Raw genomic sequence first — 14,083 nt, 5'->3', positions numbered from 1 at the left:
AAAGGGTACAAGCAAAACACACATACACACACACACACACACACACACACACACACACAGGTTGCTGAGAGGATCAGAGAGCTGCCTGTCTCACTTTGGGAAACCAGAGCAGGTTGTGACTGTTTGGATCAAAGACGCCTGAGAGAGGGACAGAGCAGGTAGGAGACCATAGACTGCACACACACACTAAATCACACTATATTTGAGACGTTATTACACACGTCATATGACGACAGACACACATTCATACAAGCACATATACATACACACACACACACACACACACACACACACACACACTAAATCACACTCTTTATTTGAGACGTTATTACACACGTCATATGACGACAGAAACACACACACACTAAACCCCACTCCAGATAACATAGCCCCAGCGTTTTGCCTCCTTAGAAGAGAGAAAAGACAGAGACCACCACCTAGCACAGGTCAAAACTACAACACCCATAAAACATCTCATCTGGAAAAAGGGACCAAAGGTCAAATCTACAGTCCTCACGAACACTGTCTGATGACAATTCACCTAAATGAATGACGCAGCCTGATTTCTATGGTTGAGTCGTGGTACACTATGTTCTGCCTTGGAGTCTGTGATATCTTAATGGTGGATTACTGTTGCTTAATAAACCCATGGCACAATCATTGAGAACACACGCACAGTTGTTTGCGTGTGTGTGTGTGTGTGTGTGTGTGTGTGTGTGTGTGTGTGTGTGTGTGTGTGTGTGTGTGTGTGTGTGTGCGCGTCCTCAGTTCAGTTCCATCAGTCCCAGGCCCTCGCTCTGTGTGTGTGTGTGTGTGTTTGCTTATCTGTAATTTTTTTCAAAGCAATGTTTATATAAAAACATGAAATGTGGGTTAACGGGATAGGCATCAAGGAGACTTTCTGAGCACAATTGCCTTTGCTTTAAACATGCACCATAAAAGAGACTTCTGATATTCGGGAAGAGAATACAGTACAATGGAACACCATTAATCATTCACTCAGTTTGATTGTTTTCCAGAGAAGAAGAAACACGACTCCAAGGCCCAGGATAGGTTTGTGTGTTTGTGAGATTTTAAAAGACAGACAGGCTTATTTGGCCAAATTGGAAAAGCCTCAGCTCCCATGCGGTTAGAGTAGCAGCAGCGGTTTTAACATTTCACATCTCTCTTTCTTTCTCTCTCTCTCTTCCCTCCTTTTTCTTCCCGCTCTTTCGTTCACTCAATCTTCTCCTGCACTCACCGGCTGCTGGCTTGGTGCATCTTTCAGTACTTGCCCAGTGGCTATATGCAACAGTGCTGTCTTCACAGTGAGTGAGAGAGAGAGAGAGAGCAAAACAGAATTCACACTTGAAAGGGGACAATGATCTGGCTTTTTTTATATCTTGGCAACCATGATAAAAATAAAACATCTTGTGGAAGATTCTGCTTCATCAATGTAATAGTTGAAGCCTAACCTCTCCTCTCGGGGGGTTTTCTCAATTAACCTTGGTAATGAAAAATAAAAGTTGATTACAAGCGTGCCAGACTAAAAAACAAACAGAATAAATTGTATTCCTCCTCCTCATGTTGCTTAACAATCCAACTGAATCTTTCTTTCTTATCAATGTAGTTATTGGTTAATAAAAGACAACTGGAATAAATTGAACTTTATAATTGTATAACCTTTAGACATTACAGCCAAGGAGAGGCTAACTGTTTTAAGTCTTAGTCTACTGTAAAGAATAGCTGCCTTCTTTTACAACACAAAACAGTAATCATGCAGAATAACAAATAGAGACTACATTTTACAACAATAAAAACAGCTTTTTTTGGACTTTAAAACCTCTGTTTTCCCCGTCAATTTAAAGCCACAATTAACAGTTGAAACAATAACAAAGCCCATTCCCCACCCCTGTTTCAGTAAAAAGCTGAGAAATGGTGCTGGAGAAATGTCACCACTTTATAATTCATAGACAGAGCTACTGACGCAATTAGTGACCATCCATGACATAAAAATGATAGTAAAAAAAAAAACATTGTGAGTCTATATAGTGTTTGTTTACATTGACTTTATTAATAACAAACACTGGAGAAAAACAAGCTTTTATTTTGGGTTCTCATGGGGGAGGACCATTAAAGCTCCTGAGGCATTTAGAAGTTATATTCCTCAAGAATCAAATGGGTACATATCAATCATTTGTCATTCCAAAAATGTATGTAACAACTCCAGATGGCCCCTTTAAGGCACAGTTATGGAAAAGGAGAGATTTAAAAATAAGTGTTATATTTGTCCAGTAATCCTCTGTGAGATAGTGTCAGGCGTAAGTAAAACAAGACCTGTGTTTGACGGCCAGTTGGTTGTTAGGATGTTTCCACCCGGGATAACTAGGAGACATGATGAGTTGCGAAAGCGGCCATTAGACTAACAGACGTCCATCTAAGGCTTATCCCACAGACCACTTGTGTTTCTAAACAAAGTGTCAGCCCCTTCTCCTCACTTATCTCACTCCTATCTTCCTTATCCTGGCTCTCCTTTAACTCTCTCTCCTCCTCTCCTACCTCCGTTTCCCCTCTCCCGTCCTCCCTCCGTTTCCCCTCTCCCGTCCTCCCTCCGTTTCCCCTCTCCCGTCCTCCCTCCGTTCCCCCTCTCCCGTCCTCCCTCCGTTCCCCCTCTCCCGTCCTCCCTCCGTTCCCCCTCTCCCGTCCTCCCTCCGTTCCCCCTCTCCCGTCCTCCCTCCGTTCCCCCTCTCCCGTCCTCCCTCCGTTCCCCTCTCCCGTCCCCCCTCCGTTCCCCTCTCCCGTCCCCCCTCCGTTCCCCCTCTCCCGTCCCCCCTCCGTTCCCCCTCTCCCGTCCTCCCTCCGTCCCCCCTCCGTTCCCCCTCTCCCGTCCTCCCTCCGTTCCCCCCTCCGTTCCCCCTCTCCCGTCCTCCCTCCGTTCCCCCCCCCGTTCCCCCTCTCCCGTTCCCCCTCTCCCGTTCCCCCTCTCCCGTCCACCCTCCGTTCCCCCTCTCCCGTCCTCCCTCCGTTCCCCCTCTCCCGTCCTCCCTCCGTTCCCCCTCTCCCGTCCTCCCTCCGTTCCCCCTCTCCCGTCCTCCCTCCGTTCCCCCTCTCCCGTCCTCCCTCCGTTCCCCCTCTCCCGTCCTCCCTCCGTTCCCCCTCTCCCGTCCTCCCTCCGTTCCCCCTCTCCCGTCCTCCCTCCGTTCCCCTCTCCCGTCCCCCCTCCGTTCCCCCTCTCCCGTTCCCCCTCTCCTGTCCTCCCTCCGTTCCCCCCTCCGTTCCCCCTCTCCTGTCCTCCCTCCGTTCCCCCCTCCGTCCCCCCTCTCCCGTTCCCCCTCTCCCGTCCTCCCTCCGTTCTCCCTCTCCCGTCCTCCCTCCGTTCTCCCTCTCCCGTCCTCCCTCCGTTCTCCCTCTCCCGTCCTCCCTCCGTTCTCCCTCTCCCGTCCTCCCTCCGTTTTCCCCTCTCCCGTCCTCCCTCCGTTCTCCCTCTCCCGTCCTCCCTCCGTTTTCCCCTCTCCCGTCCTCCCTCCGTTCTCCCTCTCCCGTCCTCCCTCCGTTCCCCCTCTCCCGTCCTCCCTCCGTTCCCCCTCTCCCGTCCTCCCTCCGTTCCCCCTCTCCCGTCCTCCCTCCGTTCCCCCTCTCCTGTCCTCCCTCCGTCCCCCTCTTCTCTCCAGGAGTCCTACTGTACCTACCACACTCAGGTTGACGGGGGTGAAGGGCTTTGGCACCGGCAGACTGTACAGAGAGTTCAGCATGTCATTCAGCTCATTCTCCTGAAAAACACACCACAATAAGAATTATCCAAATGTAAAATCGTGTGTCAGATATATATACAAAACACCAGGTGAATCCAGGTGAAAGCTATGATCCCTTATTGACGTCAACTGATAAATCCACTTTAAATCAGTGTAGATGGAGGGGAGGAGACAGGTAAAATAATCATTTTAAACGCCTTGAAGCATGGATTGTGTATGTGTTCCATTCAGAGGGAGAAAGGACAAGACAAAATATTTAAGTGCCTTTTGAACAGGGTATGGTAGTGTGTCAAGAACTGCAACGCTGCTGGGTTTTTCACGCTCAACAGTTTCCCTGTGTGCATCAAGAATGGTCCACCACCCAATACTTTAAGGCACTGTAGTTACTATGACTGGTTACTAAGACATAATTGCATAGTTATACTAAGACATAGTTAATAACACAGTTACTAAGACATAATTGCATAGTTATACTAAGACATAGTTAATAACACAGTTACTAAGACATAATTGCATAGTTATACTAAGACATAGTTACTAAGACAGTTACTAAGACATAGTTAATAACAGTTACTAAGACATAGCTAATAACAGTTACTAAGACATAGTTCCTAAGACATAATTGCATAGTTACTAAGACATGGTTACTAAGACATAGTTACTAAGACATAGTTACTAAGACATAGTTACTAACACAGTTACTAAGACATAGTTACTAAGACATAGTTACTAACACAGTTACTAAGACATAGTTACTAAGACATACTTGCATAGTTACTAAGACAGTTAAAGACATAGTTACTAAGACAGTTAAAGACATAGTTACTAAGACATAGTTAATAACAGTTACTAAGACATACTTGCATAGTTACTAAGACAGTTACTAAGACATAGTTACTAAGACATATTTAATAACACCTAGTTACTAAGACATACTTGCATTGTTACTAAGACATAGTTACTAAGATAAATGCATAGTTATTAAGACATACTTGCATAGTTACTAAGACATAGTTACTTAGACATAATTGCATAGTTACTAAGACATGGTTACTAAGACATAGTTACTAAGACATAGTTGCATAGTTACTAAGACATAGTTACTAAGACATGGTTACTCAGACATAGTTGCATAGTTACTAAGATATAGTTACTTAGACATAATTGCATAGTTACTAAGACATGGTTACTAAGACATAGTTACTAAGACATAGTTACTAAGACATAGTTGCATAGTTACTAAGACATAGTTACTAAGACATGGTTACTAAGACATAGTTGCATAGTTACTAAGATATAGTTACTTAGACATAATTGCATAGTTACTAAGACATGGTTACTAAGACATAGTTACTAAGACAAATGCATAGTTACTAAGACATAGTTACTAAGACATGGTTACTAAGACATGGTTACTAAGACATAGTTGCATAGTTACTAAGACATAGTTACTAAGACTAAGTTGCAAAGTTACTAAGACATGATTGCATAGTTAGTAGACATGGTAACTAAGACAGCTACTAAGACATAATTGCATATTTACTATGACAGTTACTAAGACATAGTTGCATAGTTACTAAGACATAGTTACTAAGTTGCATAGTTACTAAGACACAGGCTACTGTATATGATTTTTTTTTGTTGCCTCAAGGCCATTTTTGTCTCTGATTGGCAGCTTTCAAAGGTGGAGCTTTAACACACACAGAGACAGAGAGAGACAGAGAGAGAGAGTGTGTGTGTGAGACAGTGAGAGAGAGTGTACGATTGAACAGCCTCCTGTCATGAGATGCTGAATGCTCACACGCATGGTCAGTAACAGAGCTGAGCCTGAGGAAACACTTCATTTACCCCTGGTCCTAAACCCTCATCTGTCAACGTCCCTCCATCGCCTTGCTACGGCAGGGTAAATATAAACCAAACCATGCACACTGACACTTCACTTCCCCAACACACACACACCTCATCTATCTTCTCTTTCTGAATCCCTCCTCTCTCTCTCTCTCTTTCTCGCTCGCTCTCGATCTCTCCGCTTCAGAGCAGAAATAAAGATGAACACAGAAATGTTCACACAAACAAAGGACTTATTATTTTACAGAAAATAGCCTTCATACTTGTGCTCTCCTTTTGTTTTGCCTGGAAATGACATGTGTCAAACACATTCATCCATATTTACACTAATGTAGTTCAGATCCACCCAAGTGATCAGAGATTTCAGGAGGACCATTCAAAGAACCCAGAAACTGTTCTGTTGAATGGCATATAAACTAGGAGAGAGCATTGAGGAGTAAATAATATATAATAACTAAAATATAAAAATAATAAACAATTAAATATTAGAGAAGCAGGTCAGGATAATGACGGTTAGCACTCCCGATTGGTTGAGATGTTGCATGACATGGTCCGTTTCCTGTGCCCTCTGACCCTACGTGTGTGTATTAGGGAGGCTCGGTCTCCTTCATGCCTCCCTCAGCAGTGTTGAGGAAGTAGAGATACATGGCACTCCTTAGCTCCAGCTCACAACCAATCCCTTCTCCCTCAATGCTCTCTCCTTCTCCCTCCCTCCCTCCTCCTCAATGCTCTCTCCTTCCATTCTCCTCAATGCTCTCTCCTCCTCCCTCCCTCCTCCTCAATGCTCTCTCCTTCTCCCTCCCTCCTCCTCAATGCTCTCTCCTTCTCCCTCCCTCCTCCTCAATTCTCTCTCCTTCTCCCTCCCTCCTCCTCAATGCTCTCTCCTTCTCCCTCCCTCCTCCTCAATGCTCTCTCCTTCTCCCTCCCTCCTCAATGCTCTCTCCTTCTCCCTCCCTCCTCTTCAATGCTCTCTCCTTCCCTCCTCTTCAATGCTCTCTCCTTCCCTCCTCTTCAATGCTCTCTCCTTCCCTCCTCCTCAATGCTCTCTCCTTCCCTCCTCCTCAATGCTCTCTCCTTCCCTCCTCCTCAATGCTCTCTCCTTCCCTCCTCCTCAATGCTCTCTCCTTCCCTCCTCCTCAATGCTCTCTCCTTCCCTCCTCCTCAATGCTCTCTCCTTCCCTCCTCCTCAATGCTCTCTCCTTCCCTCCTCCTCAATGCTCTCTCCTTCCCTCCTCCTCAATGCTCTCTCCTTCCCTCCTCCTCAATGCTCTCTCCTTCCCTCCTCCTCAATGCTCTCTCCTTCCCTCCTCCTCAATGCTCTCTCCTTCCCTCCTCCTCAATGCTCTCTCCTTCTCCCTCTTCAATGCTCTCTCCTCCGCTCTCCTCAATGCTCTCTCCTTCCCTCCTCCTCAATGCTTTCTCCTTCCCCCTCCCTCCTCCTCAATGCTCTCTCCTTCCCTCCTCCTCAATGCTCTCTCCTTCTCCCTCCCTCCTCCTCAATGCTCTCTCCTTCCCTCCTCCTCAATGATCTCTCCCTCCCTCCTCCTCAATGCTCTCTCCTTCCCTCTCCTCAATGCTCTCTCCCTCCCTCCTCCTCAATGCTCTCTCCCTCCCTCCTCCTCAATGCTCTCTCCCTCCCTCCTCCTCAATGCTCTCTCCCTCCCTCCTCCTCAATGCTCTCTCCCTCCCTCCTCCTCAATGCTCTCTCCCTCCCTCCTCCTCAATGCTCTCTCCCTCCCTCCTCCTCAATGCTCTCTCCCTCCCTCCTCCTCAATGCTCTCTCCCTCCCTCCTCCTCAATGCTCTCTCCCTCCCTCCTCCTCAATGCTCTCTCCCTCCCTCCTCCTCAATGCTCTCTCCCTCCCTCCTCCTCAATGCTCTCTCCCTCCCTCCTCCTCAATGCTCTCTCCCTCCCTCCTCCTCAATGCTCTCTCCCTCCCTCCTCCTCAATGCTCTCTCCTTCCCTCCTCCTCAATGCTCTCTCCTTCTCCCTCCCTCCTCCTCAATGCTCTCTCCTTCTCCCCCCCTCCTCCTCAATGCTCTCTCCCTCCCTCCTCCTCAATGCTCTCTCCCTCCCTCCTCCTCAATGCTCTCTCCCTCCCTCCTCCTCAATGCTCTCTCCTTCCCTCCTCCTCAATGCTCTCTCCTTCCCTCCTCCTCAATGCTCTCACCCTCCCTCCTCCTCAATGCTCTCTCCTTCCCTCCTCCTCAATGCTCTCTCCTTCCCTCCTCCTCAATGCTCTCTCCTTCCCTCCTCCTCAATGCTCTCTCCTTGCCTCCTCAATGCTCTCTCCTTCCCTCGTCCTCAATGCTCTCTCCTTCTCCCTCTTCAATGCTCTCTCCTTCTCCCTCTTCAATGCTCTCTCCTTCTCCCTCCTCCTCAATGCTCTCTCCTTCTCCCTCCTCCTCAATGCTCTCTCCTTCCCTCCTCCTCAATGCTCTCTCCTTCCCTCCTCCTCAATGCTCTCTCCTTCTCCCTCTTCAATGCTCTCTCCTTCTCCCTCTTCAATGCTCTCTCCTTCCCTCCTCCTCAATGCTCTCTCCTTCCCTCCTCCTCAATACTCTCTCCTTCTCCCTCCTTCTCCCTCCCTCCCTCCTCAATGCTCTCTCCTTCTCCCTCCTTCTCCCTCCCTCCCTCCTCAATGCTCTCTCCTTCCCTCCTCCTCAATGCTCTCTCCCTCCCTCCTCCTCAATGCTCTCTCCCTCCCTCCTCCTCAATGCTCTCTCCCTCCCTCCTCCTCAATGCTCTCTCCTTCCCCCTCCCTCCTCCTCAATGCTCTCTCCCTCCCTCCTCCTCAATGCTCTCTCCCTCCCTCCTCCTCAATGCTCTCTCCCTCCCTCCTCCTCAATGCTCTCTCCTTCTCCCTCCTTCTCCCTCCCTCCCTCCTCAATGCTCTCTCCTTCCCTCCTCCTCAATGCTCTCTCCCTCCCTCCTCCTCAATGCTCTCTCCCTCCCTCCTCCTCAATGCTCTCTCCCTCCCTCCTCCTCAATGCTCTCTCCCTCCCTCCTCCTCAATGCTCTCTCCCTCCCTCCTCCTCAATGCTCTCTCCCTCCCTCCTCCTCAATGCTCTCTCCTTCTCCTTCCCTCCTCCTCAATGCTCTCTCCTTCCCTCCTCCTCAATGATCTCTCAGTAACTCCTCCTCAATGCTCTCTCCTTCCCTCCTCCTCAATGCTCTCTCCCTCCCTCCTCCTCAATGCTCTCTCCTTCCCCCTCCCTCCTCCTCAATGCTCTCTCCCTCCCTCCTCCTCAATGCTCTCTCCCTCCCTCCTCCTCAATGCTCTCTCCCTCCCTCCTCCTCAATGCTCTCTCCTTCTCCCTCCTTCTCCCTTCCTCCCTCCTCAATGCTCTCTCCTTCCCTCCTCCTCAATGCTCTCTCCCTCCCTCCTCCTCAATGCTCTCTCCCTCCCTCCTCCTCAATGCTCTCTCCCTCCCTCCTCCTCAATGCTCTCTCCTTCCCTCCTCCTCAATGCTCTCTCCTTCTCCTTCCCTCCTCCTCAATGCTCTCTCCTTCCCTCCTCCTCAATGCTCTCTCCTTCCCTCCTCCTCAATGCTCTCTCAGTAACTCCTCCTCAATGCTCTCTCCCTCCCTCCTCCTCAATGCTCTCTCCTTCCATCCTCCTCAATGCTCTATCCTTCCCTCCTCCTCAATGCTCTCTCCCTCCCTCCTCCTCAATGCTCTCTCCTTCCATCCTCCTCAATGCTCTCTCCTTCCCTCCTCCTCAATGCTCTCTCCTTCCTTCCTCCTCAATGCTCTCTCCTTCCCTCCTCCTCAATGCTCTCTCCTTCCCTCCTCCTCAATGCTCTCTCCCTCCCTCCTCCTCAATGCTCTCTCCTTCCCTCCTCCTCAATGCTCTCTCCTTCCCTCCTCAATGCTCTCTCCTTCCCTCTCCTCAATGCTCTCTCCTTCTCCCTCCATCCTCCTCAATGCTCTCTCCCTCCCTCCTCAATGCTCTCTCCTTCTCCCTCCCTCCTCCTCAATGCTCTCTCCTTCCCTCCTCCTCAATGCTCTCTCCTTCCCTCCTCCTCAATGCTCTCTCCTTCCCTCCTCCTCAATGCTCTCTCCTTCCCTCCTCCTCAATGCTCTCTCCTTCCCTCCTCCTCAATGCTCTCTCCTTCCCTCCTCCTCAATGCTCTCTCCTTCCCTCCTCCTCAATGCTCTCTCCTTCCCTCCTCCTCAATGCTCTCTCCTTCCCTCCTCCTCAATGCTCTCTCCTTCCCTCCTCCTCAATGCTCTCTCCTTCCCTCCTCCTCAATGCTCTCTCCTTCCCTCCTCCTCAATGCTCTCTCCTTCCCTCCTCCTCAATGCTCTCTCCTTCCCTCCTCCTCAATGCTCTCTCCTTCCCTCCTCCTCAATGCTCTCTCCTTCCCTCCTCCTCAATGCTCTCTCCTTCCCTCCTCCTCAATGCTCTCTCCTTCCCTCCTCCTCAATGCTCTCTCCTTCCCTCCTCCTCAATACTCTCTCCTTCCCTCCTCCTCAATGCTCTCTCCTTCCCTCCTCCTCAATGCTCTCTCCTTCCCTCCTCCTCAATGCTCTCTCCTTCCCTCCTCCTCAATGCTCTCTCCTTCCCTCCTCCTCAATGCTCTCTCCTTCCCTCCTCCTCAATGCTCTCTCCTTCCCTCCTCCTCAATGCTCTCTCCTTCTCCCTCTTCAATGCTCTCTCCTTCTCCCTCTTCAATGCTCTCTCCTTCTCCCTCTTCAATGCTCTCTCCTTCTCCCTCCCTCCTCCTCAATGCTCTCTCCTTCTCCTTCCCTCCTCCTCAATGCTCTCTCCTTCCCTCCTCCTCAATGCTCTCTCAGTAACTCCTCCTCAATGCTCTCTCCTTCCCTCCTCCTCAATGCTCTCTCCCTCCCTCCTCCTCAATGCTCTCTCCTTCCCCCTCCCTCCTCCTCAATGCTCTCTCCCTCCCTCCTCCTCAATGCTCTCTCCCTCCCTCCTCCTCAATGCTCTCTCCCTCCCTCCTCCTCAATGCTCTCTCCCTCCCTCCTCCTCAATGCTCTCTCCCTCCCTCCTCCTCAATGCTCTCTCCCTCCCTCCTCCTCAATGCTCTCTCCTTCCTCCCTCCTTCTCCCTTCCTCCCTCCTCAATGCTCTCTCCTTCCCTCCTCCTCAATGCTCTCTCCCTCCCTCCTCCTCAATGCTCTCTCCCTCCCTCCTCCTCAATGCTCTCTCCCTCCCTCCTCCTCAATGCTCTCTCCTTCCCTCCTCCTCAATGCTCTCTCCTTCTCCTTCCCTCCTCCTCAATGCTCTCTCCTTCCCTCCTCCTCAATGCTCTCTCAGTAACTCCTCCTCAATGCTCTCTCCCTCCCTCCTCCTCAATGCTCTCTCCTTCCATCCTCCTCAATGCTCTATCCTTCCCTCCTCCTCAATGCTCTCTCCCTCCCTCCTCCTCAATGCTCTCTCCTTCCATCCTCCTCAATGCTCTCTCCTTCCCTCCTCCTCAATGCTCTCTCCTTCCTTCCTCCTCAATGCTCTCTCCTTCCCTCCTCCTCAATGCTCTCTCCTTCCCTCCTCCTCAATGCTCTCTCCCTCCCTCCTCCTTCAATGCTCTCTCCTTCCCTCCTCCTCAATGCTCTCTCCTTCCCTCCTCAATGCTCTCTCCTTCCCTCTCCTCAATGCTCTCTCCTTCTCCCTCTATCCTCCTCAATGCTCTCTCCCTCCCTCCTCAATGCTCTCTCCTTCTCCCTCCCTCCTCCTCAATGCTCTCTCCTTCCCTCCTCCTCAATGCTCTCTCCTTCCCTCCTCCTCAATGCTCTCTCCTTCCCTCCTCCTCAATGCTCTCTCCTTCCCTCCTCCTCAATGCTCTCTCCTTCCCTCCTCCTCAATGCTCTCTCCTTCCCTCCTCCTCAATGCTCTCTCCTTCCCTCCTCCTCAATGCTCTCTCCTTCCCTCCTCCTCAATGCTCTCTCCTTCCCTCCTCCTCAATGCTCTCTCCTTCCCTCCTCCTCAATGCTCTCTCCTTCCCTCCTCCTCAATGCTCTCTCCTTCCCTCCTCCTCAATGCTCTCTCCTTCCCTCCTCCTCAATGCTCTCTCCTTCCCTCCTCCTCAATGCTCTCTCCTTCCCTCCTCCTCAATGCTCTCTCCTTCCCTCCTCCTCAATGCTCTCTCCTTCCCTCCTCCTCAATGCTCTCTCCTTCCCTCCTCCTCAATGCTCTCTCCTTCCCTCCTCCTCAATGCTCTCTCCTTCCCTCCTCCTCAATGCTCTCTCCTTCCCTCCTCCTCAATGCTCTCTCCTTCCCTCCTCCTCAATGCTCTCTCCTTCTCCCTCCTCAATGCTCTCTCCTTCTCCCTCTTCAATGCTCTCTCCTTCTCCCTCTTCAATGCTCTCTCCTTCTCCCTCTTCAATGCTCTCTCCTTCTCCCTCCCTCCTCCTCAATGCTCTCTCCCTCCCTCCTCCTCAATGCTCTCTCCCTCCCTCCTCCTCAATGCTCTCTCCTTCCCTCCTCCTCAATGCTCTCTCCTTCCCTCCTCCTCAATGCTCTCTCCTTCCCTCCTCCTCAATGCTCTCTCCTTCCCTCCTCCTCAATGCTCTCTCCTTCCCTCCTCCTCAATGCTCTCTCCTTCCCTCCTCCTCAATGCTCTCTCCTTCCCTCCTCCTCAATGCTCTCTCCTTCCCTCCTCCTCAATGCTCTCTCCTTCCCTCCTCCTCAATGCTCTCTCCTTCCCTCCTCCTCAATGCTCTCTCCTTCCCTCCTCCTCAATGCTCTCTCCTTCCCTCCTCCTCAATGCTCTCTCCTTCCCTCCTCCTCAATGCTCTCTCCTTCTCCCTCCTTCTCCCTCCCTCCTCAATGCTCTCTCCTTCCCTCCTCAATGCTCTCTCCTTCTCCCTACTTCTCCCTGCCTCCCTCCTCAATGCTCTCTCCTTCCCTCCTCCTCAATGCTCTCTCCTTCCCTCCTCCTCAATGCTCTCTCCTTCTCCCTCCTTCTCCCTCCCTCCTCAATGCTCTCTCCTTCCCTCCTCAATGCTCTCTCCTTCTCCCTACTTCTCCCTGCCTCCCTCCTCAATGCTCTCTCCTTCCCTCCTCCTCAATGCTCTCTCCTTCCCTCCTCCTCAATGCTCTCTCCTTCTCCCTCCTCCTCAATGCTCTATCCTTCCCCCTCCCTCCTCCTCAATGCTCTCTCCTTCTCCCTCCTCAATGCTCTCTCCCTCCCTCCTCCTCAATGCTCTCTCCCTCCCTCCTTCTCAATGCGCTCTCCCTCCCTCCTCCTCAATGCTCTCTCCCTCCCTCCTCCTCAATGCTCTCTCCCTCCCTCCCTCCTCCTCAATGCTCTCTCCCTCCCTCCCTCCTCCTCAATGCTCTCTCCCTCCCTCCCTCCTCCTCAATGCTCTCTCCCTCCCTCCCTCCTCCTCAATGCTCTCTCCCTCCCTCCCTCCTCCTCAATGCTCTCTCCCTCCCTCCTCCTCAATGCTCTCTCCCTCCCTCCTCCTCAATGCTCTCTCCCTCCCTCCTCCTCAATGCTCTCTCCCTCCCTCCTCCTCAATGCTCTCTCCCTCCCTCCTCCTCAATGCTCTCTCCCTCCCTCCTCCTCAATGCTCTCTCCCTCCCTCCTCCTCAATGCTCTCTCCCTCCCTCCTCCTCAATGCTCTCTCCCTCCCTCCTCCTCAATGCTCTCTCCCTCCCTCCTCCTCAATGCTCTCTCCCTCCCTCCTCCTCAATGCTCTCTCCCTCCCTCCTCCTCAATGCTCTCTCCCTCCCTCCTCCTCAATGCTCTCTCCCTCCCTCCTCCTCAATGCTCTCTCCCTCCCTCCTCCTCAATGCTCTCTCCCTCCCTCCTCCTCAATGCTCTCTCCCTCCCTCCTCCTCAATGCTCTCTCCTTCCCTCCTCCTCAATGCTCTCTCCTTCTCCTTCCCTCCTCCTCAATGCTCTCTCCTTCCCTCCTCCTCAATGCTCTCTCAGTAACTCCTCCTCAATGCTCTCTCCTTCCCTCCTCCTCAATACTCTCTCCTTCTCCCTCCTTCTCCCTCCCTCCCTCCTCAATGCTCTCTCCTTCTCCCTCCTTCTCCCTCCCTCCCTCCTCAATGCTCTCTCCTTCCCTCCTCCTCAATGCTCTCTCCCTCCCTCCTCCTCAATGCTCTCTCCCTCCCTCCTCCTCAATGCTCTCTCCCTCCCTCCTCCTCAATGCTCTCTCCTTCCCCCTCCCTCCTCCTCAATGCTCTCTCCCTCCCTCCTCCTCAATGCTCTCTCCCTCCCTCCTCAATGCTCTCTCCCTCCCTCCTCCTCAATGCTCTCTCCTTCTCCCTCCTTCTCCCTCCCTCCCTCCTCAATGCTCTCTCCTTCCCTCCTCCTCAATGCTCTCTCCCTCCCTCCTCCTCAATGCTCTCTCCCTCCCTCCTCCTCAATGCTCTCTCCCTCCCTCCTCCTCAATGCTCTCTCCCTCCCTCCTCCTCAATGCTCTCTCCCTCCCTCCTCCTCAATGCTCTCTCCCTCCCTCCTCCTCAATGCTCTCTCCTTCTCCTTCCCTCCTCCTCAATGCTCTCTCCTTCCCTCCTCCTCAATGATC

General features: G+C 51.4%; 1 protein-coding gene across 5 annotated transcripts in view; it reads right to left on the bottom strand.

Annotated features, from left to right (window-relative positions):
- LOC129869371 (DENN domain-containing protein 1B-like) overlaps nt 1–14,083 on the bottom strand; it is a 316,391-nt gene that overhangs the window by 146,890 nt on the left and 155,418 nt on the right. For 3 of the 5 annotated variants that reach the window (XM_055943720.1, XM_055943716.1, XM_055943718.1), the window contains 2 exons: nt 3,669–3,749; nt 1,241–1,300 (listed from right to left, as the gene is read on the bottom strand). In XM_055943720.1, the coding sequence (XP_055799695.1) occupies nt 1,241–1,300; nt 3,669–3,749 (141 nt within the window). The remainder of the gene's footprint in view (nt 1–1,240; nt 1,301–3,668; nt 3,750–14,083) is intronic. The other 2 variants (XM_055943717.1, XM_055943719.1) reach the window with 1 other exon arrangement.

The sequence above is a fragment of the Salvelinus fontinalis genome, chromosome 14 (assembly GCF_029448725.1).
Source record: "Salvelinus fontinalis isolate EN_2023a chromosome 14, ASM2944872v1, whole genome shotgun sequence".
In the NCBI taxonomy this organism is placed as follows: domain Eukaryota; kingdom Metazoa; phylum Chordata; class Actinopteri; order Salmoniformes; family Salmonidae; genus Salvelinus; species Salvelinus fontinalis.
This window is presented reverse-complemented; position numbering and strand designations above follow the sequence as displayed.